Source organism: Thalassophryne amazonica, chromosome 7 (assembly GCF_902500255.1).
Source record: "Thalassophryne amazonica chromosome 7, fThaAma1.1, whole genome shotgun sequence".
Classification (NCBI taxonomy): domain Eukaryota; kingdom Metazoa; phylum Chordata; class Actinopteri; order Batrachoidiformes; family Batrachoididae; genus Thalassophryne; species Thalassophryne amazonica.
The window spans coordinates 3,962,141-3,989,369 of NC_047109.1; the positions used below are offsets into that span (position 1 = coordinate 3,962,141).

Consider the following 27,229-nt stretch of genomic DNA (forward strand, 5'->3'; position numbering starts at 1 on the left):
AATTGCCAACCGAAAATTCCGAGCAAAGCTCAAGGAGCGGGCAGGCAAAGAATACCAAGAAGAGCTTAAGAATGTAAAGGGGAGAAGTCTGGACGGAAAATCGATGGTGATAACAAGCGCACGACGAATGGATTATCATGCACTCATACATGTGCCCTTTGAAAGCTACCCAGGGAGAGAAAATTCAATCGAATACACGGAGAAAATGTTGAAAATTCTGGGAACAGCTATTGATTTGGCCAAAGAACACCAGCATCGGCGGGTGGTAATATGTGTGGACTGATTACGATCTGGACATATGACATGGGAAGAGGCAGAAAAGGTTGCCATGGCAGCCGTGAACCTACACATGCGTACCCCAGGAGTATGGGGATCAATGAGAGAAATAGTGGTGGTCACTAGCAATGAGCAGGAGCAAGATTGAGTGAGAAGGGCACTTGAAGCGGTGAACCTAGGACCAAATAGAGCAGGTCCAAAGAAGGGTGCAGTTGGAGCAAGTGGAGTGGCAACTAGTCCTCCGTTAGTGATGCAGCCCATTCCCATGGCGACAAGTGAGAAAAGATCAGTTCATGCTGTAGGAGTGCAGCAATTAAGGATTAAAACCCCACAACCAACATTAAAACAAGTTGCAAGTGGGCTCCAGACTATCATACACCCGACAGGCTCCCAATCACGGATGAGAGAGTCTTTCCAGGCTTCTCCACCGGATAATGGAGAAGAGGATCCTATATTCATTCCTTTACCAGTCGGAAATACCGAAGCAACTGGGTCACCCCGAAAGTCAGAACAAAACGGGGACCCACAACCACAAGACCCACGTCCTCCCCATGAATCTGATATGGATGAGGACCAGGGAAGAGAGTCTGAAGAGGAGATCAATCCACAAGACTCAGAAGAGGATGAACCGCTATCTGTGGTAGGGGAAAGAGAAGCCTCACGCCCAGAACTACGAACTGGACGTTACAGAGGACGAAAGAAAGAAGTTGAAGATTGGGTATTCCCCTGTTTAGATCAAAGTAATAATTAATGGGTTAAATATCAATACATCGCCACGGTCTACTCCAGAGACAGAGCTACTTGGTCTAGTGTACTCTGGAAACCAAATCCTTATGTTACGCCACGGCCATGGAAAATGATTTGTAATAGACTTAATACCACATGCACGATAAGCCTTGCCCGCCAAAATTGTAGAAAAGTTCCTGGCTGGGAAGAATATTGTGATGCTTACTATGACGGCGAGTATGACACTTATGGCCATCAAACAGTTTGGGAGAAGAACGGTGCTAGCGAATGGATAAGAGCTTTTCCACCCAACGTTGGATGTGCCAAGGCTGTCCTGGGACATGGAATGTCGAAAAGGAAGCAGATCCTAGGCCACATAGTGCCATTTGTTGGAGATGCTTTGATAATGCTTGAGGAAGGATATGCCTTCAAGAAAAGTCTATGCGAAGGACGAGAAATTGTCGGTTACGAATGGTTGGGACCCAATCGGATTTACAATAATGTACATGTGAATCGCCTGCAGAACATTGGTTGAGCTGTGGAAAAGGAAGAGGTCGGCATGAATGTTCTTGGTGGGAAAGAACGCAAATAATCGCTGGAGGAATCATCACCACTTTCGCTGCAGAGACCGGAGAGGTCATTAAAGAAGGTCTCGAAGTAGTGACTGGTTGGATATCTTTGGCCCTATCTGTTAATCATAATAGGACTTATTATTGCTGCAGTAATTGGATATGTTTTGATAAAAGGAAGTTTCGCAGCCGCCCTGCGCTTGTGTGGGAGGAGCACACAACGCAGTGATATGGAGCCCCTCCTCCGTTAGGGGAGGAGCGATGGAGCCTACAAAGCCCGACGCCGAGACACGCCCTGTTCATTCTGCCTTGGGGGAGTGAAGGAAGAAGAAGCATCTACATAACAGCGTACAAACTTAAGGAGATAAGTAAAAAAGAATAAGAGAGCACAATGTCCAACAATACTGGCAGCATAAATGACACCATCTTCAAAGTGAGTAGAGTGGAGTTTATTGCACTACTGTTAATATGGCTGCTATACTGCTGTGTCGGCCGTTGGGACTTACGACAACCACTGCGAATAGTAACGCTACTACATGGATGTGTCAGATTGGCGATCATCAATCTGCACTACGGTCAGAGTGATTTAGGGTTATCTTTATTCATCACTCATGTCCTCGGTCGCTTTACTCTCCAGTTTGACTGTTGGGGAATATGGCAGTACACATCAATTACAATTTGGATGGTGATAGATATGACAGCAATCTTCTACGCTCCGGCAGTGATAGCTGACATTGTGTGCGAAGCTGTGATGGCCCTGAGCCTATTGGCGTACATAGCTACGTTAACTGGAGCCGTACAACGCAAGAAACCCTGGCTCTACAAACTTGGACTTATCATAATTTGGGCCTTAGGATGGGGAATATTATCAGCTTTATACTGGCTGTCCATGGTTAGTCAACTACTCCTGCTGTTATGGTTTACAACCTATGATGCTTGCTTCCCGCGTGCAGCTGCTTCAGCTACAGCGGGAATGGTAACGTCATCACAGTCCCACTCTCCTACGGTGATCATGAGGCGGGTCTGGCGTGCATCTGAATAATCCCAACGAACTCTTTTGCTTGCTTGCAATATAATAATTAAAAGACTAATGTTTCCTCTTACACTATAGGGGGATATAAGATGTATTCATTGTCAAGCCACCCTGGAACAAGCGCTCTACTTCTGGGAGATAACACAGACTCTGTGGTGCCCGACGTGTTATAGCAACAACTTCGCTGTTCAAGTGGCACGGGGAATACTGGGACGGAAGGATACTTCTTTTCTGCCCCAGGTACCAACAGAAGCATACTTAAAAATTGAGATCGAGGCAGACATGATCTGGCATTCTCTCTTGAGTAATCAAATACGATCTGACACTATAGTGTCTCCAGAAGGATATATGTATTGCCCCGTGTTTACCAAAATGTGGATGTATCCTACGGGAATAAGATTCTCCACAGCTCATCTTGCCGATGGCCGGATCGTGGCCATTGGTCCTTCATTACCACCAGTTCCACATTCATCTCCACAGCGCACTGTGGAGGTTGGAGTGCAGACCGAGGATATGAACTGGTGTTTGGAGGCCCTCACACAGGTGTTCCTGGACGAACACCTTCAACAGCCCCAGCCTGAGGATATTCACGCTGAAGCTTCACCTCAACCGAAGGATACATCACCACGACCATCTACATCAGTTACACCGTGTTATACACCCGTCACTCCCACTTCACCATGCGCACCAACGTTCCCTGACGGATTATCATCCCTTGGAATATGAGGCAACTCCGTCTCCATCGGGATTACCATCACAATCATCGCTACTGGAAGAGCAGCCTTCTGACGGCGACAGCAATCTACAGATGGGCGGAGAGGAGTACGTGGTGCTGGATGAGTGTCGTTCAACTCCAGCTCCTCCTGTTCTGTCTCCAATGGTGGATGTAAAAGAAGTGCTCACCCTTCACCCTGTCGACGACGACAAGGATGTTTTTATGGAGGCATAGAGAGATCGGCAGAGCTTCAAGTCATGGAGGGGGTGTCAGGAAAGATGACTTTAAGCTTGCTTTCAGCTTGTTTTCATCTTGGAATATAGTACGTGCCATGGGATTAATATACATGCTGTTGGATTAAACTGAACAGTGTTTGGTACTTTCCCGGAGTAAGTGAGGTCATACCGGACTTTTCCATTGCAGATGGGGAGGCCCATGGAATGAACTCAGTGGTGAAGACGATGGAATATGTCTAAAGATGATTCTAAAATGACAAGTATGATCAAATGAAGTATTAATGTGTTAAAAGTAATGTCTAAGAATGATTCTAACATAACAAGTATGATTAAATGAAGTATTAATGTGTTAAAAATTAAGAGTTGATTAGAAAAAGTATGTTACAAATAAGTGAAATGAATGATTATATGAGTTGTTTTTCATAAAGAGTGCAGAGTCAGAGGAAAAGAAGAAGTGAAGAAGTTGTTTTTCATAAAGAGTGCAGTCAGAGAGAAAGGGGAAGTGAAGTGATGTTGCAATGAAGCAAGAAAAGCTGATGATAAACAACTGATCAAATGATTAAGATGTGGTAAAATATGAAATGAATAATAAGGAATGAAAATGTTTGTATATGATCATATGAATTGTTTTTATGTGAAAGAGAGTTGTAATGAAATGATTGAATATGACTGATGTGATTCTAAAGACATGATTTAGAAAAACGAATTCTCAGAAAAGCTGAAGTGTTAACAGAAAAGAGAAACTTGAGAAATAAGTTACTGGCAAAGGGCCGCAGATGGCTTCCAGTAAGGGAAAGAGAAGGGAGGAGGTTTTGAGTCACCAGCGTCCCATGGTAACCAAGATCATCTGAGGACAACAAAGAATCAAGCACATATATAAACTGTGAAACACCAGGAAACGGGGTTATTCTTCCAGGGAGAGGTGCTGTTGTCACTTCTCCCCTGCTACGAGGAGATCACAAGACTTGACCATCTTGTGAGCAGCAATTGGAATCGTGGAGTGAGAGGATTGGAGCCATAAGAGATTATTTGAGAGAGTTTTCAACTCCCACTCAGGCCGTCCAGTCACGGAGTAGCAGAGCATTGGAGAATAATCACAGGCCTTAAGTCTGAGTGTGGAAGGTTCAATGTTTTCTCTCTCAAGGAACATCACATCATACCAGAATGGATTAGATCAACTTTTGGTTGATTGAAGAAGGAATAAACTCTTATGTGGATTAATTTCCTGAAGGATTACAACATCACACAAGGATCGTGGTCAGCTAACAACTAATAGCTGATGAAGAGGAAATCAAGTTCATCAAGCTGGGGACTTTAACCTCAAAAACCTCCTTCCCTCACTCCTAGAAAAATTGTTAAGAAGTCAATCCAGTCCAGTCAAAGTAAGATCAGACAGTATTATTGAATCAAAAACAAAAATCTCTGCCAATCATTATTCTAATTATACTTGAATTACTGTTGTGAAATTATCATCATATAACCTATTTTTGATTATGTTGTCAGCACTTGCAAAACCTGCAATAAATTTCCAAGCATGCAGTTAAAGTGTTAAGGCTCGGACATTGGATTTATTGATGCTTCTTAAGGTGTAAAAGTTAAAGTTTATTGGGTGTATAACATCAAAAAGTGCTCTAAAAGGTTAGTCTGGTTTTTAATGAAAATAACGCATCCTGGGGACTCGCTGTACGAGTCACTAAATTCAAAATCTAGCAACATTCCAAGAGCCCTGATCCATAAGAGGAGAGCTGCCGTTAACGGGCGTGGCCGGTTCGTATCCTGGTTCCAGAGAAGGCTATTCGACCGGGGTGCGAGATCAGCGTCAGCGGGGTGGACGTCCGGATGGAGGCAGTGAGCGGCTAGATGAATCTCCTCGCCACCAGCTTGAACAGCCTTTGTGCAGCCCTGCCGGATAATACCCGTGGAGACACGAAGGTCGGACCCCAGAGACGGAGAGCTGGTTTTAGTACACAAACACACTCATCGGAGGGTGAGCGTGTGCCGTATGTCTAAAAAAAATAACGGGATCTGACAATACGTGGCAGTAATGAAACTGTAAAACCCTCATGATACAGTCCACTGTGCAGTGATGTTCTGCACAGCCGACAGGAGGGAACTGAAAAAGAGTTGGATTGGTTTTAAATAGCAGCAAGAGCTACACGTGACTGTGCACACACATTAAAAAGCAAACACACGCAGCTGCAAGCAAACCTACGAACATGGAAAAGGGCTGAGTACGCGTGTATTTCGGGGGTACTTAAAGGAAACACAACGCTGCAATATGCAGCTCTATGTTTGCGCCAGTGTGAAAGGGGCTTTAGAGGTAGAGAATAGTTTACAGTCCTGACTGGTTCACTGACCCATTTAGCAGGTTCTGTAGGTCCCTCTAAAACAAATGCTAGGAACTGAGCTATCCAATCACAAACGGGAGTGTCAACGACCCTAGCGATGATGATGCTTATGATGATTCTCTGCTGCCACTGGATTGGACAGACATAACCCAGCCTGGCCAATAAGAACACAGACTCATACCGTAGTTGCTGCCAGCTCCGCCTTGTGTCTTTTGGCCTGGCACAGCATCTCCTGATAAACTGTCATCAGTGCCTCCTGGAGGTCACACAGCATAGCTGCAGGGTTCCTCAGAGCATCCGCTGTGGCCTCAGTGTCACATCTTTCCACAGCTTCATTGATGGCGATCACTGCTGCATGAACTGAGGGAGGACAGAGGACACAGTCTGACACAGAACCACAACTAGGTCACGCCTACCGTACATGGATCCCAAACCAGGTCACCCCTACCAAACACATCCTAACTATCCTCTACGTACATTTAAAACCAGATCATCTCTACTGTTGTCCACATACCAGCTACCTCGTCCACAGACAGCTCGTTGGCCAGTATTCCTCCGATCCTGTTGAATGCCGGCATCTGGATACCATATTTATCGAGCTCCTGCTTCACGTTGGTGATCTCTTCATCTGAATGGGAAAAGAAACCATCAGTGTACAGGAAGAGCTTGTGCTCATGACTGACAGTACTTTCAGAAGCACTTGAAATAAGTGAATGCAGGAGGTGGCAGTTATTGTCCTCAGCAGACCCCCAGGACATTTACAATCAGGCACAAGACGCAGCTTAGCAGCAAAGTGATCAACTGAGTTTGGCGAATAAAACGGCTCCTGTTGCTGTGTATAGCTACATAAACTAACCTTAGCCAGATGGAGGTCCACAAGCCAGTGCATTCCGAGTACTGACCCCAAGGCCGGATAAATGAGTCGGATTGCATCAGGATGGGCATGTGGCCCAAACGTAGTTTCTGCACCACACTGGTTGAGGCTCAGGTTAACAACACCTGAGACTAGAACTATCATTGGGCAGAGTGCCGGCGTGAACTGATGAAGAAGAGACGTAAAGTGTGTCTGGAATCATGCCATGTATAAAGACAGCAGGATTACAATGAGATGTGCAGTTGGAGTGACAGATGCATGGAGTTGGGAGTTTCCATGGACTATGGCTCAGGGTGGGAATGTTTCTGTACCTCATACCTCAGAGGGTCATCAGTTGAAAATAGATGCATCAGACTGAAAGACTGCCTCATCCGCCAGAACCAGCAGACTGAAAGTATGGATGCACCGATCCACAATTTTTCACTTCCGATCCGATACCTGAATTTGGATATCTGCCGATACCGATACTATTCTGATACCAGAGCGCTGTTTGCTTTAATATTATTATTTTCATTATTGTTGATTTTATGAGAATTTTCTTAATTTGCCAGAAGATGTATCTAAGATGAAAGCCTAGATTTTATGTTGAAAGAATTAAGTACTTTATTTTTATAGACTTAAAGAGAATATCACACCCCAAGCAAACTTGAAACCTTTTTTTTTTTTCCTTTCAGTGGACAGAATCTCTGTTCGACTGTCCTCAGCTGTCTAAGCTGGCGTTCCACAACCTCGGGATGTTGAAGCAGCTAACTTTTCAACCCACAGTTTCAGCAACAATTCAGTTCATTTTTCAGAAAATCGGTACTCGACAAAACAACAATTTGAACTCGAGAGCTGAGTGGAAATTTACCGCTGCCCGCAGCTTAGAATACTGCGGAAGAGAGCTCTCTCAAACAGAAACCTGCCCCCTCCTCATGCTTGGCAGCAAACAAAGCAGAGAGCAAGCAGCAGTTGAGAGGTTTCACAGTGGCTCCTCTTCGGTATCAGAAAACTTTGCAGATTGGATCAGTATTTTCCGATACTTGAATTACATCGGTATGGGATAAGATCAGTCATATCCTTACCAGAACAACAGTCTCATCCACCAGGCTGTCAGGAAGCTGAACACTCTTCCTGCTCTGCACCCCTCCCCTTCCTGCTCCCCATACACACAAACTCTGGACTTTTATCCCTCCAACATCCGAAGCTACTGTCACCAGCTCAGGGCTGCACCAGACACTTTGTGGTCGATTCTTGCACCTGCACGTTACTCAGCCTGCTGCTCTGTGCCATGTGACTGTGACCTGCTATTTGATAAATATATATTTATATTTACAGCCTCTGTAAATATAATTTACATGTGATAATTTACATTTCAAAGCGTCACGGAATTTTGCAGTTTCTGCTTAAAACTGGCTTTACAATGATGCAAGAGGTTTTACATTATCTGATGGTTAATAATCCCATTAATCCACTTGATGGCTTTGGATGAAGACAGTCCGTCTCAGATGAGCTGTTGAGCTCAAAAATGATGCATGTGCAGCGAAGCAAGGCGGGCCGATTTTTAGGGGTGGACCATTCAGTCTGCGACACTGGCACACGGCCAGGCCTGAGTCCTCACTTTAGCTTTCATTCATGTAACTCTATGGGTATAAAACAGTTTTTCTTTGTACTGATCACTGACTTCTTTCATTCAATAGTTGCCCTTTACTGCCACCTGGTGTCTTGGGGAATATTGCAGCATTATATGATAGTCCTGTTTAGAAACCTTTGTGCTGCTGGCTACAGCCCCAAAACAGGAGTATCAACTAAGCATTACTAAATGTGCACAGCTCGCATCAAACCAACAATAGTCACATTTTAATAATAATTTATTTTTAGTGTCACTGTATATTAATGCAACAAAACATCCTCTGCATTTAACCATCCTTATTACGGTGAGACACAAGCCAACCACTAGGGGCAGTGTGCAGCCACAATTCGCCACCCAGGGACCAACTGCAGGTGCAGAGAAAAGAGAAGACCCTAAATAAGCATGTTCGTTATTATGGGAGGAAACCCACACAGACACAGGAAGAACATGCAAACTCCAGAGAAAGGACGGGAAGAGATCCCACAACCTTCTAGCTGTGAGGCATCAGTGCTATCCACTAAGCCACCGTACCACAATGTGAATGAATGGTGACAAAGAAAAATCAGTGAAATAATTTTAGCGATTGACACACTTACCTGTGAACTTGACCTTTCCATAGAGGTCGTGGATTTGTGGAGCCTTTCCCAGTCTGTACAGGTAAAGGCTGCAGAGACAGACGTGTCAATAAGTGTCATTCCAGGCAGCTTCTGAACTGAGGTGGGCTGCAGGAAGTGCTGCTCACCTAAGTGCGTGGACACAGTAGACCACTCTGGGCATGTTCTTCTTATCGTAAACATCAGTGGTTTCCGGGTGGAAGATCTGAGAAGAACCAAATGAAAAAGAACCATTTCCAGGTTAAAGTAATCAGCTGATCAATACACTGACTAAGAGCTGATCAGTGTGCTCACTAACTGCAGGCAGTCCGAGCGCAGTCAAAGCGTTTCGCCAGTGGTTGATGTTGTCTGTGTGGCGGAACTGAAGTCCAAGTGCCTTTAAAAAAACAAAAAGAAACATCAATACATGCAGTTACCAAACTGTCAGTCAGCATGAACCCACACTTTGCTAACATGCGTTAGAATTTGTGTGACACCATGCTAGCTGGTGAGCACATGCACATAACTGCTGATTTTTAAAGAAGGTGGGGCTCGAGAAACCCACCTGGTAGCGCTGCTGGTCTGTGTCATAGATCTTCCTGAGTGGGACAGCTGTCGGAGCAAATCGATGGGCCAGCTTGGCAAGAATAACACCATTCCTCAGGGCCTCCTCCAACTCAGTGGGACATGGAAGCTCCTCCTCCAGACACGTCTCCATCCACCTGAACATTTAGAAATAAGATTTGCTGTCTGAATCACAGAGATTTGAGTTTTTGGTTCCTCACAAAGTCACATGATGGTGACAAAATTAAATACTGGGATTCTAAATCAAATAAGGGAACATTTTAAGACAGCTATTACAGGAAACTTTGGCATCTCCACCGACTCTTTGGGATGCATCCAAACTGACACTGAATGAAGGAATAAAAAAGAAATAAACAGGAAAAACGGAATTAAATGAAATCTATTGAAATGATATAAAAAAAGAAGAAAACAGAGACACCATGAGGCACAGGGGAAATCAGCTAAACTCCTCGCTGACAAATTTAAAAAAACAACAGGCCGAGAATACACATGGATGCTTAGGATGAAGAAAAAAAAAAAGACAGCAATCCAAAGTCTTGGTAAATTAAAAGACAGCAACTATATGCAGCGAAGCCGCGAAACCTGACGGCCAAAGGCGGTCGGAAGGGGGGGGGGGGGGTTTGCTCCCCCTGGTAATTTTAAGAATTTAAGTGCCCTGTGGTGCATTTTGGTGCATTATTTGGATTAAATTTGGACTTGAAACAGCTGTTAAATTTCTCTTGTGATCTCATGCAGTATGGCATGTTGTACCATCCTGTAACAGTATATACACAATATAACAACACAACAGTTTACACATATAGCTAACTCATGCAAAAAACTTTATTGATTTAGTTTGTTTTTGATTGGGCTCAAAGACTAGGCAATTAAAATCTCAACATTCAAAGAACTAGTTAACTTCATAATGTTTTCAGACTAGAGACTAGATAGTTGCTTTCAGACTAGATAAAGATACATAACATTCTGCTTAGGATCAATTGACTTTTGTATGCCATCACAGATGACATTACCATGTATACATACTATTATAGTAAATACATATACAGTCAGCCTGTTTGTCTGCTCTGAACACTGACATGGCATCTAATCAGTCATTCCATACCCAGAGTGTCACATTTTCTTCTTACAGAACTACATAAACACAGTATAAACACATCAACCAATGTTCCACATCCTGGTTTCTCTCCTGTGTAAAATCATATTTGACACACACTGACTAAATTAATATGGATGTACAAAACATGAATATCAATCTAAAATATCTACTATACTTTAAGTCAAGCCTTAAAGCCTATTTTTAATTCTCTTTCTTATGAATAGTTTATTTTTTTATGTTTTATTCTTTTACTTCTTACTACTTATTACTTCATAATATACATATTATGCACTTGGAAAATTATTGGCTGTTAATTCTGAATAAGACCCACAAGGAATGTGTCTAAAATATTTTGTCCACTCCGAAACCATTTGTTACAAATCTTAAAGTATCCTGTATCATTAATCTTTCCTGATTTTATTGATTTATTTCTCTAATATATCAAGACACTTGTGACATTATATACTTTTGAACTATTTCTGACAGTCTTGACATTGTTTTAATTTTTTGCAGCCTACTGACTTAACATAATTATCCAAACTCCAACAAAAGATGCACAAATTGCTGGACAAGACAAGACAAGAGTTATCACTTTGGTCCATGTATTAATATTTTCTTGAAACTATGGATTAATACTTATAATAAAAACATAATTTGTTGTTATTCATGCAAAAGAATAACATTTAGCTCTCATATTTGTCCCTTATGGGTAGAACTCAAATTTTTGACTCAAATTTTTTAGTGAAAATTTCAGCTTCTACATCAACATTAGTCATCCAGTAAATGATATAAATAATCTAAGAAACTTTACTAAGAAACTTGAACTTATTTTAACTTGGAAATATGGCTATTACTGACAGTGGTAATTTTCTTGTATTTTTAACCTTTTGGACATGTATACTTTGAAAGACCAGAACTTGAGAGAAAATAAAGTTACAGCCAAAATTTAAAAAGTTTCTGCAACCATAAAGGTTAGAGATATAAACTAATTACTAAAAACAGAAAATTGAAGACATCAATTTTTGACCTCTTTGGGAATGAATGCTCTACAATATTGTGAAAATGCCCATATAGGGTATAACAAAAATTTGGTTTCCACCAGACTGTTATTAAAACTAATTAAGCATTGTATAGCAACCCAAACGTAAGAATTAAAATTAATGGAGCATCTCAGATTCATTTGACCTAGAGAGAGGAACAAGCCAGGGTTGTCCAATTACTTTTTGCAGTCTTTACTGAAGCATTAAGACAGGGGATTGTTCAAGACAATAGGATTAAAGGCATAAAAATGTTTAATCGAGAACACAAAATCTCATTATTTGCAGATTACGTTTTAATTTATTTGGCAAACCTAGAGAGTTCTTTTCTGAAAATATTGTCACTCTTAGATGATTTTGCTAAATCTCAGGCTATAAATTAAACATTAAAAAGACTCAAGTGTTAGGTTTTCAGTACAAGCCAAACCAGTTCATAAAATCTAGAATTGAATTGGGACCAAGAATACATCAAATATCTAGGGGTAATTATACCAAAAGATTTGTTAAATCTTTACGCTCTAAACTTTAGCCAATTGAGTCAGGAATTGAATCAATAAAGATGAATATTTTGCCAAGAATATTATACTTGTTTCAGACCCTTCCAATTGAAATACCTGACAAGCAGTTTAATGACTGGGATAAATTACTGTCAAGATATATTTGGCACGGGAGAAAACCTTGGATAAAATTTCAAACTGTTCAATTGACAAAGAAGAGGGGTGAACTTGCTCTCCCCTGCCTCAAGGACTATTATAGAGCAATTCAGCTACAGATACTTTCTTGTTGGTGCAAATCTGACTACCAAGCTAGATGGAAAGAAATTGAAGAGAACATCTCAGGGGACATTCCAATTCAGGCAAGGTTGGGAGATAAAAGATTCAATAAAATTTTGGTGGAAATAGGTAATACTTAGGTCAATTTATCTCTGAAGATATGTTTAAATGTGGTCAATAAAAATGGTCTGATGGAGGAGATCAATATGCTCGGCTGATGCATTCACGATACTGACTTTATGCCAAACAAGTTGGATATAAGTATTAAGGGATGGGCCCATCAGGGCCTCTCGTCATATTGTACTTTTTTTTGATCACGGTACACTGAATGACTTTCAAACACTTAAGAAACTACATGGGTTAAAAAAAAAAGTGATTTTTTTTTTTTTTTTTTTTTTTTTTTTATAGATTTCTACAGCTACATAGTTCCATGAGAGACAGTAGAGTTGCCTTAGAAAACAACCTATTGAAAGTCTTTAGTGCATATAAAAAGAGTCAGGGCTTAAAGTACTATCACAAATCTAGAAGGGACTACAGGATATAAAAATAGCAGAAAGCACATACATCAAACAAAAATGGGAAAGGGAAACTAATAATAAGTGTATCCTAGAAGAAGACTGGATTCAGTATTGTGAATTTCAATGGAGGATCTCATGTTCACTTTACTGGAGAACATTTGGTTGGAAGAGCCTTTGTAGATATTTTATTACTCCTGCTCAATCATCTCACTATTCAGACACGTCCAGCTGCTAGAGGAACTGTGGCTCTCAGGATGCCAAACATTATCATATTTTTTTTTTTTAGGACTGCCCAAAGGTGCTCCCCTTTTTGCGTGAGATCCATTCCGAGTTAGAATTTATATTTGGGATAAAATTATTTTCAACTGGGATGAAATTTTCTTTGGGCTCTTAACCTTCAAGGCCACAAATATGAGAACTAAGAAATTGTTTGGAATACTGAGTGTGGCAGCTAGAAAAGTAATTACAAAGAAATGACTTAAACCAGATACTCCATCTATTAAAGAGTGGTATAATATCATATATGACATCTATGTGATGGAACAAATCACCTTTTCTTTGAGGCTCAGGGACAGTGAATTTGAGGAAATTTGGAGGAAGTGGATAATGTATATTTACCCGAAATGCCTGACTTTTGTTTAATTTAAAGAAGAAGGGAATAAGGTATTTTGTTTATCTCGGTATTCGGAAAGCTGGGGGGGGCATGGATCAGATGTAAAAATGAAGGTGACTCTTGATCACTATGTTTTTCTCATAATGATCCTAAATAAAAAAATTTTAAAGAAAAAATTAAAATGAGACTTCTGAAAATAATACTTAGGGGTCAAGGTTCATCACACTGACCTCTTGGCTTCTTCCAGTCTGCACAGGTACTGATAGGCCACATTCTGAACCCGCTGCTCATCCATCTGGTCCGCAGTCAGACGCTCATCTGCACAAAACAAACAAGATTTTAGGAGAAAATAACCACATGATCAAACTGCTTTCATCAGATAGGAGTATTCCTGAGGGGGCGCTAAAGAGCAACAGTTTTGTTTAACTTTATAATCATTTATATTAACAAAATAGGAATTAGCACTTCATAAATGACATGTACGAGTTCATCATTTGCAGAGGAAGTCATCTTCACGATCAACCCAACAGAGTTTACATTGTGTGGAGGTCAGTCAAGTCTAAGATCGGCCAGTGTGTGCTGACACTAGATCTGCATTTGACCCTCTGGCTGCATCTAGATCATTTTCAGACCAAAAATCAGAATAGCTTATTCGCCAAGTAGCTACAGAATATAAGGAATTTAATTTCGATTTTAGCTGCGCTCTCTGTACGGCATGTATGAATATACACTAAACACTGAATAATTCACAGGAATAAAATGTGCAAGAACATTAAAATATGCAATAAGAGAAAAAGAAGAAGAAAAGGACGTGTGAGACAGACAATAGACATTGAAGTTAAACTATACATGAGGTAGATGAATTAGTGAGATTTTTGGCAGGTTAAGTTGTGCATCAGTGGAATCAGACATTTCTGACGTCCAACAATCTAATATCTATCTATGGTGCAAATTTGGTGAGAATCCGTGAAGTAGATTTGATGTAATACTTCAAAGCCTATATACAGTCAAGCTTGATCCAGAATCCAGATATGCATCATCTCCTAAATTTAAAGGATTCTTCCATGGTATAATATGCATCTGTGGTGAAATTTTCATCAAAATCTGTGCTGCAGTTTAGACACAATCCTGCTATCAGTCAGTCAGTCAGTCAGACAGTCAGACAGACAGACAAATCAATGAATGTCCATGATTTTATTACATCCTTGGCGGACGTAAAAATCCACATTTACTTGAAGCGGTGCTCTACAAGAGATTCTGGTTCACTTTTACTGACTCTTGGCTCTTTCAATCAATCAATCAAGTTTTATTTCTATAGCACTTTACAACAGTTTTCACTGAACCAAAGTGCTTTCCAATAGCACCAGCTAGAGATAAAATAAAAAGAACAGTACGAAAAACACAATAAGAGCATCCAAAATAGAATAAAAATAGACAAAAAAGTGTCAAAGCAATTATGTGCAGAAAGCTGCCTTGAACAAGTATGTTTTTAACTTAGCTTTAAACAGAGGCAAACTATTAATGGACTTCAGTTCAGGAGGTAATGCATTCCACAACTTAGCACCTGCTACTGCAAAAGAACGATCACCCCATTGTTTGGACCTGGACCTGGGAACCTCCAGAAAGTTTTGGTCAGCAGACCGAAGTGCTCTGACAGGGTTGTGTGTTTTTAACAGGTCACATAAATAAGAAGGTGCAATGCCATTTACAGCTTTAAACACAAACATTAACAAAATCAAAATTAAAATCAACTCTAAAACGGACTGGAAGCCAGTGCAGGGAGTAAAGTACAGGAGTGATGTGGCTGTGCTTCCTGGTGTTGGTCAACAGGCGAGCAGTAGCATTCTGGACCAGTTGGAGTCGGTTTAGGGAGCCTAGAGTGATACCAACATAAAGTGCGTTGCAATAGTCAATCCGGGAGCTGATAAAAGCATGCATAGCCTTTTCAAGGTCCTTTTGGCTTAGAAAGGGTTTGACTTTAGCCAGGAGTCTCAGCTGGAAAAAACTGGTTCTTACCACACCGTCAATTTGTTTCTCATATTTTAAACAGTCGTCAAACAGCACACCAAGGTTCCTTACCACAGCCCTACGATAAGGAGCCAGGGAGCCAAGATCTGGATCAGAGTTAGTTTTAGCTCCAAACAGAATACACTGTTTTGGCTTCATTAAGGTTGTCAAGGATTTTATATAGTTCATGCTTATATTATCATTTATTTTATATAGTTCATGCTTATATTAACATTTATTTCCTTTTTTATGAGTACGTGTACTTTTCCTCTTTGTGAGAAGAGGAGGTTTTAAAAAGAAAGACTTGTCTGCATTCTTCATGATTGAGCAAACTATTTTTCATTTTGCATAAGTGCCTTATCCTGCTTTGACGAGCCACAAGGCTCATGTTGCAGGAATGGAAGGTTCCAGCCACCTTGCTTTGCTATATCCCTCATGGAGACATGACTCATGTGTAACCTCTCCCTGACTGTCCTTGTTTGTTTTTTCTCATGTTGGTGAACTAAATAAAAAGCCGAGCCAGAGGAGGGGATTTTAGGAGAGCTTTGTAGCTGAGCACTTACAAGCTGCTTCTTATCCTCCTCCTATGCGCAGAGCATAAAATATTTGTCTCTCTCTGACTGGTTTCTTTACAGTGTCTATGCCTCTCATTTCTTTAAAACAGGGTGCAAACCCAACAAAGGTGCAGAAAATTTTTAAGGTGCAGAAACTCTTTGTCTGTGCAGGTTTGGCACAACGATGAAGCCGGGTATTCCATAAAGAAAGTCCTTTGGCAAGAATTCCCTCCTTTGTGTAATCTAAGACTGTGAGCACTGAAAGTGTTCCAGGTGGAGGTTAGTCTTCTGAGATTTCCTGCTATTCAAAGCTAACAAATTCCTTCACTGTGAAGCGGAGTGACCCCCTTTACTTCCGCTCCAACATTTACCATTTCTGCATCTGTAGATATGGTTTCACTGCATTTTATTATGACCTGTTGGAATGCACACTTCCCTACTGAGCTGACAGCATCAGATATTGTTTATGAAGAGTTCATAACCACGAGATGCCCTGGCTGAAGCTGACAAAGCAGCCCGTGGACCATCTTGCTGAGGGTGACCCCTCTCTTTGGAATGCAGTCTTCCATGAAGACAGATTTTGCTAAAGTGAGAATGGACGCTGGCCCTGCACCCCAGGGTTCCAGACTGATCTCACGACGCCCTGCCTGCGGCACCAGTGACTGCGTGCTCACCTCAGTAATGCACTTTGTTTTTGATGCTATTCTGTTTTTTCTGTTTCTTCAGCTTGGTAAAATTTTGTAAACACCTTGTAACTGTTAGAATGGTCTAAGCAGGGGGTCAACCCTCTGAGTCTGATCTGCTTAAGGTTTCTTCCCCATCATCACCAGAGGGAGATTCTTCCTCACCACTAAGTTCATCTTCAGGGGGGTTGTTACTCATGTGAAGCGCCTTGAGGCAGGTTCATTGTGATTTGGTGCAATGAAACAAACTGAATTGGAATTGAGCTGTTTAATTAAGTTTCTTATATCTAAAATGAACCAACCAGACAATATCTCCAGCAAAAGTGAAAGAAATACTTTGTAATCTTGCTAATAACTGCCTGTATAAAATAAATTTTAAAAAGTCATCTGGTTTCTGGTCATAGATATGTCTATATTTATTTATACTACTTTCATGTAAAACTACAGAAATTAGTATTACCAGTTAAAGTTTTAAGAGTCTAACTTTAAAATTGAAGGAATGAGTTTTATATTTGATTTTTTTTTAATCACATTATTTTTAACATGTTTTCAGTTTAAGGGCTGTGGGTTAAGAAATGTGAATTTTTCTTTATTACAGTTAGATGTTGCTTATTGTGAGGTATCAATGAACGGCACAGGACCCACTGATTATAGTGTGCCATTTTATGAATACAGCTTTTAAAACACCACCATCAAAAAAGAAAGATGGAGTCCTATTTAAAATTTAGCCAATAAACAAACACGCTTGTCTCCTACAGACTGAGTTCAGCGTCAGAATAATGAAGCTGAGCACAGACATTTCTGTTGGTTCATGTGGGTAGACAGACCAAAGACAGAACGTGGACCCACTCACGGGTTCACCCCCACTGGATCTGTGTTTAGTTTCAGCGTCACATTGATTAATGTGTCATTTTGTGCTGAAGGTCTCTTTGTTAGTTGACACTGGTCATAGAGTAGTCACATTGTAAAACAGTCATTTCCCAGGTCATTTTGGTCTGAAAGCATGGCATCAGTCATCCTGGAACCTCTCACACTGTGTCTTATAACCTTATGGGCTGACCCTCCTGCCATCAGTGCAAAACACTTCGGCAGAACGCAGTGAGGTCGGCGAGTGTCCGAGAACTTTAAAGGGAAAAAAAAAAACATTTGTGAAGATAGACTGTGCTAGAAACTAATGACTGATGCGTATCAATGAATATAAGGTGCTCTTACAACTGAAGTATCCACCTGGAACGTCTGCATTTAAGCAGAATTCAATGATTTCATAAATGCCGCCATTGACACAATTTTAACCTTCTTCTTGGGGAGGTGATGGTCTAGTGGTTAAGGTGTTGGGCTTGAGACCAGAAGATCCTGGGTTCAAATCCCCATCTGACTGGAAAATCACTAAGGGCCCTTGGGCAAGGTCTTTAATCCCCTATTGCTCCGGTGTGTAGTGAATGCCTTGTATGGCAGCACCCTGACATCAGGGTGAATGTGAGGCATAACTGTAAAACGCTTTGAGCATCTCATGCAGATGGAAAAGCGCTATATAAATACAGTCCATTTACCATTATTTCTTCTTTTTCTTTCGGCTGTTCCCGTTAGGGGTCGCCACAGCAGATCAATAGTTTCCATCTCACCCTGTCCTCTGTATCTTCCTCTGTCACACCAACAACTTGCATGTTTTCCCTCAGCACATCCATAAACCTCCTCTTTGGTCTCCCTCTTCTCCTCCTGCCTGGTGGCTCCATCCTCAGCATCCTTCTCCCTATATACCCTGGGTCCCTCCTCTGCACATGTCCAAACCATCTCAATCTCGCCCCTCTGACTTTGTCTCCAAACGTCCCACCTGAGCTGTCCCTCTGATATGTTCATTCCTAATCTTGTCCATTCTTGTCACTCCCAAAGAGAATCTCAACATCTTCAGCTCTGCCTCCTGTCTTTTTGTTAGTGCCACCGTCTCTAAGTCGTACAACTCTGATCTCACTACTGTCTTGTAAACTTTCCCCTTCACTCTTGCTGATATTCTTTGATCACAAGTCCTTCCTGCCACCTTTCTCCACCCACTCCACCCTGCCTGCACTCTCTTCTTCACCTCTCTACCACACTCTCCATTACTTTGGACAGTTGACCCCAAATATTTAAACTCATCTACTTTCACCACTTCTACTCCTTGTACCTGCACTATTCCACTGGGCTCCCTCCCATTCACACACATGGACTCAGTCTTGCTTCTACTGACTTTCATTCCTTCTCTCCAAAACATATCTCCACCTCTCCAGACGAGACTCAACTTGCTCTCTACTCTCGCTACAGACCACAATGTCATCTGCAAACATCATAGTCCATGGGGACTCCTGTCTGATCTCATCCGTCAACCTGTCCATCACCACTGCAAACAAGAAAGGACTCAGAGCTGATCCTTAGTGTAATCCCACCTCCACCTTGAATGAGTCTGTCATTCCGACTGTGTATCTCACTGCTGTCACACTATTCTTGTACATGTCCTGCACTACCCTAACATACTTCTCTGCCACTCCAGACTTCCTCATACAATACCACAGCTCTTCTCTTGGCACCCTATCATAAGCTTTTTCTAAGTCCATATACACACAATGTAACTCTTTCTGGCCTTCTCTGTACTTCAACAGTATTCTCAGAGCAAACATTGTATCTGTAGTGCTCTTTCTCGGCATGAAACCATATTGCTGCTCACAGATCTTCACCTGTTTTCTAAGACTAGCTTCTACTGCTCTTTCCCATAACTTCATGCTGTGGCTGATCAACTTTATGCCTCTGTAGTCACTGCATCTCTGCACATCACCCTTGTTCTTGAAAATAGGAACCAGCAAACTTCGTCTCACTCCACAGGCATCCTCTCACTTTCCAAGAATTTATTAAACAATCTGGTTATAAACTCTACTGCCATCTCTCCTAGACATTTCCATGCCTCCACTGGAATGTCATCTGGACCAACTGCCTTTCCACTCTTCGTCCTCTTGATAGCAGCCCTCACTTCTTCCTTACTAATCTCTTGTACTTCCTGATTTACTCTCAACCACATCATCCAGCCTTTTCTCTCACTCATTTTCTTTATTCATCAGCTCTTCAAAATATTCCCTTCACCTTCTCAGCACACACTCCTCACTTGTCAGCACATTACCATGTGCATCTTTTACCACCCTAACCTGCTGCACATCCTTTCCAGTTCTGTCCCTTTGTCTGGCCAATCAGTACAAGTCATTTTCTCCTTCCTTACTATTCTTTCTTTCTTTCTTTCTTCAATATTTATTTCATTCATTTAATAGAAAAAAAACAAAAACAAAAACAGAAAAGCAGAAATAAAGCATCTCAATTACCAGAATGAAAAGGAGCAGAGAGAAGAACAAGTCTTATATTTTCTGCTCCTTTTTACAATACAATATTTCAATATCCAGCGTCAATATTCAACATTATTTAACAGATTGTATTTCTTTAACTTGTCACATACCACTGATTTATTTCATAATTATGACAATTATTTAATAGATTACATCTCTCACAGGTTACATTTTTAAACTTAAAACATTTTAAACATTATTAACAAATTACCTTTTTGACTTCCTTACAGCCCACTGACTTATTTCATAGTTTCATACTTACTTAATACATCTAGTTTAATACATTTTTTTAAAATAATTTAAGCGACCTTAATTCTTTAATTTCTTTGTTGAGATTGTTCCATAATTTTACACCATTTACTGCAATACTCCTTTCCTTTACTTTGGTTCAAAATCTTGGTTTTCTAAAGACTTCTATTCCTTTCAATTTATAACTACTTACTCTTTTCTCAAACATATTTTGAATGTTTGTTGGTAAAGCATTTTTTATTAGCTTGGTACATTGTTTGTAATATTTTCAAATTGACCAAATCACAAAATTTAAGTACCCTATACTTAATGAACAATGGATTAGATGGATCTCTAAAACCCCTGTTGCTAATCACCCTTAAAGCCCTTTTCTGCAGAATAAACAAAGGTTGTATATGTTATATATGTTGATCCCCAGATTTCTACACAATAAGTTAAATATGGGACAATCAAATCAATTTTCAAGAACTCTCTGACAGAGCAACCATTACACAAGCAAAAAACATTTTAATGGACAGCTTACATGTTCTGCACTCAGAGTACACCTTGCTAAACTCGGGTAAGAGATATCGTGTTCCTTTGTGCAAATGTAATCGGTACAAACACTCATTTGTTCCATTGTCTATTAAGCTTATTAATGAACAAGCTTAAATTGTACGTATGTCTTAGGACAAGTTTTGCACATTTTTCAGTTGTATGGCGAGTGGTAAATGGCTGTGTGGTTTTAGTAGGATATATTGGGCTGATTATAGTGATTTTTTTTAAGGTTATTTTTGGTTATTTATGTTATTTTATTGATGGTGATATTTATTTTTGTGGCTTTTATTGTGTAAAGGCTGGTCCTGTTTTTATTGTCTGTGCAGGTGAGCCCCCTCATGCACCAAACTAAATTTCTCCGAAAGGAGACGATTAATAAAGAACTTTGACTTTGAATTGTACAATGTTAATAATCCATAACTATTTAATGAATATTTTACTTTATGCAAAACAGCAATGGCTTTCGCTATTTTTCCTTTTATGTAATTTATGTGTGACTTCCATGTAAGATCTTCATCAATCATGATTACTAAAAATTTCGTTTCTTTTACCCTTTGTATATCCATTCCATCTATTTGTAATGACACGTTTTTGTTTTTTTTTTGCTCTGTCATTAAACAATATGAAATTTGTCTTATTAATATTTAGTAACAGTCTGTTTATATCAAACCAATGTTTAACCTTTTCCAATTCTGTATTTATCACTTGTGCTACTTCCTGTATATCTGATCCAGAGTAAAACAGCGTTGTATCATCAGCAAATAAAATGCTACCAAGCACATTAGATACATTCACAAAATCATTGATATACAAAATAAACAGTTTGGGTCCAAGTACTGATCCTTGTGGTACTCCATAAGTAATATTACACAATTCTGATTTGGTATTATTTATCTGAACAAACTGTTTTCTGTTTTCTACTCATCTAACTCACTCCAGAAATCTTCTTTCTCCTTCATCTCACAACCTACCTGTGGGGCATATGCACTGATGATATTCATCATCACACCTTCAATTTCCAACATCACACTCATCACCCTGTCAGACACTACACTTTTAACATACTCTTCCTTTAAAATGACCCCAACACCATTTCTCTTCCTGTCCTCACCATGGTACAACAACTTGTACCCACCGCCGATGCTCCTGCTCTTACTTCCCTTCCACTTGGTCTCTTGCACACACAATATGTCTACCTTTCTCCTCTCCATCATATCAGCCAGCTCTCTCCCTTTACCAGTCATACTACCAACATTCAAAGTCCCCACTCTCATTTCCACCCTTCTAGTTTTCTTCTTCTCCTGCTGTTTGTTGAAATGTTCTCCTCCTCTTCTTTGTCGTCTTTGCCCAGCAGTAGCCCAATTTCCACCGGCACCCTGTTGGGCAACAGCACCAGTGGCGGATGTTGTTAATCAGGGCCGCGACCGATCCGGTATGGAAATTGGATTCTTAGTCTGCGTAGTTGGTTGGCTTGTTTTACGCCGGATGCCCTTCCTGACGCAACCCTCATTTATCCGGGCTTGGGACCGGCACTCAGAATGTACTGGCTGCACACCCCATGTGGCTGAGTTATTGACACAATTTTAACCAATCAGAAAAAAGTCCCGGATCGCTTGCAGCGCTGCTGTGACATCACATGGGCACAGAAAGCCACAGGTGGCGAACAGGCGATGACGTAAAACACACACACACACACACACACACACACACACACACACACACACACACACACACACACACACACACACACTCTCTCTCTCTCTCTCCGCTGTTTTCCTTCTGATCAAACACGAAGCCTTTCATCTGTAAAATAAACTAAATTCATCAGTTACTTATAGCTATTTGATTTCATTCATCAAGAAATACATAGGTCAAATCTAATCAATAAATCAGATTAATTAATCAATAGATAAGGTATATTTATCAGTCAGATAAACGACACAAACCGAACCTGAACACAGCCCTGCGGGTCAGACTCACATCTTAAGCGGTTCCGAGTTCCGCAGTCCACCATGTTCGCTCCGGTTCTGTCACAAAATTCGGCTTTACCGGACTAACAGACTTCCTGGAAGAAGTTTGAACTCTCCCGCCGCAGTACACCAGTGACATCTCTTATTGGTTGATATGGTCGCGCGTTGGATTGTGGTCTATGTAGTCTATATGGTCGAGCTGAGACGCCAAGTTGGTGGTTCGATTAGTTTAATGGGTCACCTTTTAACAAATAAGTTGTAATTTTTCCGTCCTGTATAAACAGCGTTAGTGATGGCAATTTCGAAGCCTCATGAACCAATGAACCACTGCAACACAACTGGCTGAAAATCAACACAACTGGCTGAAAATCGACACACTGCTTCGACGTGTTTGATACAGTTTGAAGGGTGACATCTGCTGGATTGTTTTGAGAATGACCTTGAGCGAGTGTCCTGACAAATGTTTGCATTAATTCATGACTGATGTGGTTTGTTCTTGAAAAATAATAATAATAAAAGAAAAAGTCATATGTATTATTGTGTCTTTTTCATGTAATAAATAGTCCCTACAGATGCACACATAATGGTTCTGAAAGCCTTTATTGTAGACTATATGAAGATTTATCATTCCTCAAACTATATTTGGATAAAATGTGACGGGAAAAATGAGAAAGACGTGCTTCTGCAACTGGTGCTCATGTTACTGTAATTAGTAGAATAGAGGGGATAGGAGACCATGATTGTGCAACTTTCAACAATTTTAATTAAAAAAAGAGTAATTTCAACGGTGCTGGACTTTAATCGGCTCCTCTTCTGCCTCACCATCTCTCCAGCTTTGGAGAAGACCCGCTCACAAGGCACTGATGTTGCTGCATCAACAAATATTTTTTGCCATTCTCTGTAAATTGGGATAGACTGCGACTCGTGTCACCCAGTATTTGAGCAGGTCTTCTCCTCTGGAGGTGGGCATATCTTGGGTCAAACCTTTGTAGTAAAGCCCTGAAGGCTTTGCTCTCCACTATTTTGAACGGTTGTGCATCTTCCACAACATAGTCCACCAGAGCCTCATCCAATCAGCTCGTCTGCCTTTAATGGAAACACAGTCTGACATGCTGAGCTATTTTTATGTTTTAATCTTAGATAAAGAATAAAATACAGCTTACATGGTCTGATTCCTGCTTCAGGAGCAACAGCCTCTGATGTCTCGGGATGTTTGGACCTCAGGTGTCATTGAAGACGTTTTGTTACTGTACCTCAACTCTTGAGCACGAAATCAAGCACTTGACCTTTTTGGGGCTTATTAGATCAAAGTGCTCCCAAGAGATTGATTGAGCTCTTTTTGGAACTGGATCCTCCATGTCCCTTCCTCACCACTACTCTCACACACACACACCTTTCTCACACCTTTCACTTCAACTAAATCACAGCTCTTCAGTCACTCAGCTCAGTCTCTGATCTACCTATAATATATAGTCTGACCTATAACCTGTTGATGTACTGTGTGAATAAATGTTGTATATGTTGTGTGTGTGTGTGTCTGTCTATGTTAGATCCTATGTGTATGTACTAAATGAACTCTAAACTAGACCTAAATATAAACTAATGCTTTCCTTGGCTCCGATTCACGTGCTAATTGGCAATAAGAGTGTCGCTAGCGATCTCCTCCTCTCAAAAACCCACGGTTTGAGCTAAGATTCAGATCTCATTTAAATACTTGGCAGGTCGTATTGACACACCCAGATTATTCATTCAAATTTTCCGAGAAGCTTGTCACGTAGTGTGACGTAACGAGGCCTCGCTCGCAGTGGTCACATGATCAATTTTAGAATTGATTTAAATGAAATAAACTCATCTCACAAGAACATATCACAATTATGGCCAAACTTCTAGCCATTTTCTGGGTATTCTGTGTTAGTACGTGCCCGCGGCCAACGTGCTCGAAGAACTCCTGCACAAAAAGTAGTACCCAGATAATAGTGACATATTCCTGTGAGATAATGAGTATACGAGGTCTACTAGAAAATAAACCGACCTTTTTATTTTTTTCAAAAACTATATGGATTTGAATCATGTGTGATTACATCAGCCAACCTTGAACCCTTGTGCACATGCGTGAGTTTTTCCACGCCTGTCGGTGACGTCATTCACCTGTAGGCAGGCTTTGAGTGAGGAGTGGTCCAGCCTCCTCGTCGGATTTTCATTGTCTGACTTCTTCCTGAGAAACTGGCGCTGTGCTTGATCAAAATTTTTTCAGAAACTGTGAGGCACATCCGAGTGGACATCATTCAAGAAACTCAGCTCATTTTTGGTGAAAATTTTAACGGCTGATGAGAGACTTTGGGTTGTTTCTATCACTGTAAGGACTTCCCACAGAGTGGGATGTTGCGCAGCGCTCCAAGGCGACGTCGTCATCCTGTTTCAAGCTGAAAACCTCCAAATTTAAGCCTCTGTTGACCCAGGACATCGTGAGAAAACAGAGAACTTCCAAAAGAGGTCGGAATCAGCAGTTTATCCGGACATTCCACTGTTAAAGGAGATTTTTTTAATGAAAGACATGCGGATGGTGCGCCCACCACAGGAAAAACACCACCGTGTTGATAACCATTTGTAAAATCCAGGCAGCTTTTGGTGGCTTTCAGTTGAGTATCTGAGAAATTGTTTAACAGCAGGGCATGTTCCAACTTGTCCTTAAGGCTTCCAACGGAGGTGTTTCTCTTTTTGCTCTGTATGCACCACTCTGCATTTAATCATTAGTGATCGATCTCTGCTCCCCTCCACAGCATGTCTTTTTCCTGGTTCTCTCCCTCAGCCCCAACCAGTCCCAGCAGAAGACTGCCCCTCCCTGAGCCTGGTTCTGCTGGAGGTTTCTTCCTGTTAAAAGGGAGTTTTTCCTTCCCACTGTAGCCAAGTGCTTGCTCACAGGGGGTCGTTTTGACCGTTGGGGTTTTTCTGTAATTATTGTATGGCCTTGCCTTACAATATAAAGCGCCTTGGGGCAACTGTTTGTTGTGATTTGGTGCTATATAAATAAAATTGATTGATTGATTGATAATTACGACATCAGGATCTCAGAATTATGAGAAAAGATCTCATAATTACGACATCAGGATCTTGTAATTATGAGAAAAGATCAGGTGTCTAAATTGTTTTATGTATATTCTTCCGTACTTCCAGTCCCTCAGTAAAGACGTGGGCTGAGCTCAGCCGATGATAAAACACTGCAATTAAACAGAGTGTGGATTTTTCCCCTGAAGTGCTCCCGGAAGAATGTCCAGGGAGGAACACGGGGCGACTTCCAGCTTTCACTCACACAGCCCCACCGACCATTGAGGGGCACAGTGGGGCTCACTGCCAGCCGGGCACATGGCAGTCTGTGTACCCCATGCCCCGCCTCATCCAGGAACAGTTTAGGGGGAAATCCACACTTTGAGTGCATTGTGGTGTGGATCACAGTGCAGTGTCGGAGGTTACAAATTGGCCGATTTTAGATTATTCATTCACCTTCTACCGCTTAGTCCAATTAAGGGTCACGGGGGGCTGGAGCCTATCCCAGCAGTCATAGAGCGCGAGGTGGGGTACACCCAGGACAGGACGCCAGTCTGTCACAGGGCCACAAACAGACAAACAAACACAGACACACCCACACACACACACCTACGGACAATGTTAAAAATGCCAATGGGAGGAAACCAGTGCAAAAACGGAGACAACATGCAAACTCCACACAGAAAGGCCACGGGAATTGAACCCACGACCTTCTCGCTGTGAGGCAACAGTGCTAACCACTAAGCAACCGTGCTGCCCGATTTTAGATTATGACTCGGGAATTCTCACGCTTGTCTTTAGCGAGGGACCGGAAGTACAGAAGCACATTGTACGGAAGCGATTTTACACACACACACACACACACACACACACACACACACACACACACACACACACACACACACACACACACACACACACACAATAAATAAAAATATAAAAATACTCATAATTACGAGATCCTGATGTCGTAATTATGCGATCTTTTCTTGTAATTACGAGATCAGCAGTCAAATTTTTTTATCCAGTGAATGCAATATGCTTCCGTAACTGACAGCTGCACACGTGGTTTTGTTTGTCCCGATAGTCGCCCACCGGAGGCGAACGCCGCGCATGCGTGCTGGTGATGCTGAACTCGCTTGTGACAGACTTTGATTATTTTTCCCGTTGGAGCGTGGATTACTTGAAAGATTTTTGTGAAAACGTGGTATTGTGTCC

General features: G+C 41.2%; 1 protein-coding gene across 1 annotated transcript in view; it reads right to left on the reverse strand.

Moving 5' to 3' along the window:
* Positions 1 to 23,099, reverse strand: part of iqgap3 (IQ motif containing GTPase activating protein 3) — a 164,401-nt gene extending 141,302 nt beyond the window's left edge. Inside the window, 8 exon segments of the mRNA XM_034173734.1 lie at positions 6,085 to 6,263; positions 6,418 to 6,531; positions 8,986 to 9,053; positions 9,132 to 9,208; positions 9,302 to 9,379; positions 9,548 to 9,704; positions 13,835 to 13,922; positions 22,977 to 23,099. Of these exon segments, the coding sequence (XP_034029625.1) occupies positions 6,085 to 6,263; positions 6,418 to 6,531; positions 8,986 to 9,053; positions 9,132 to 9,208; positions 9,302 to 9,379; positions 9,548 to 9,704; positions 13,835 to 13,922; positions 22,977 to 23,010 (795 nt within the window). The 5' untranslated portion in view covers positions 23,011 to 23,099.
* Between the last annotated feature and the right edge of the window lie 4,130 nt (positions 23,100 to 27,229).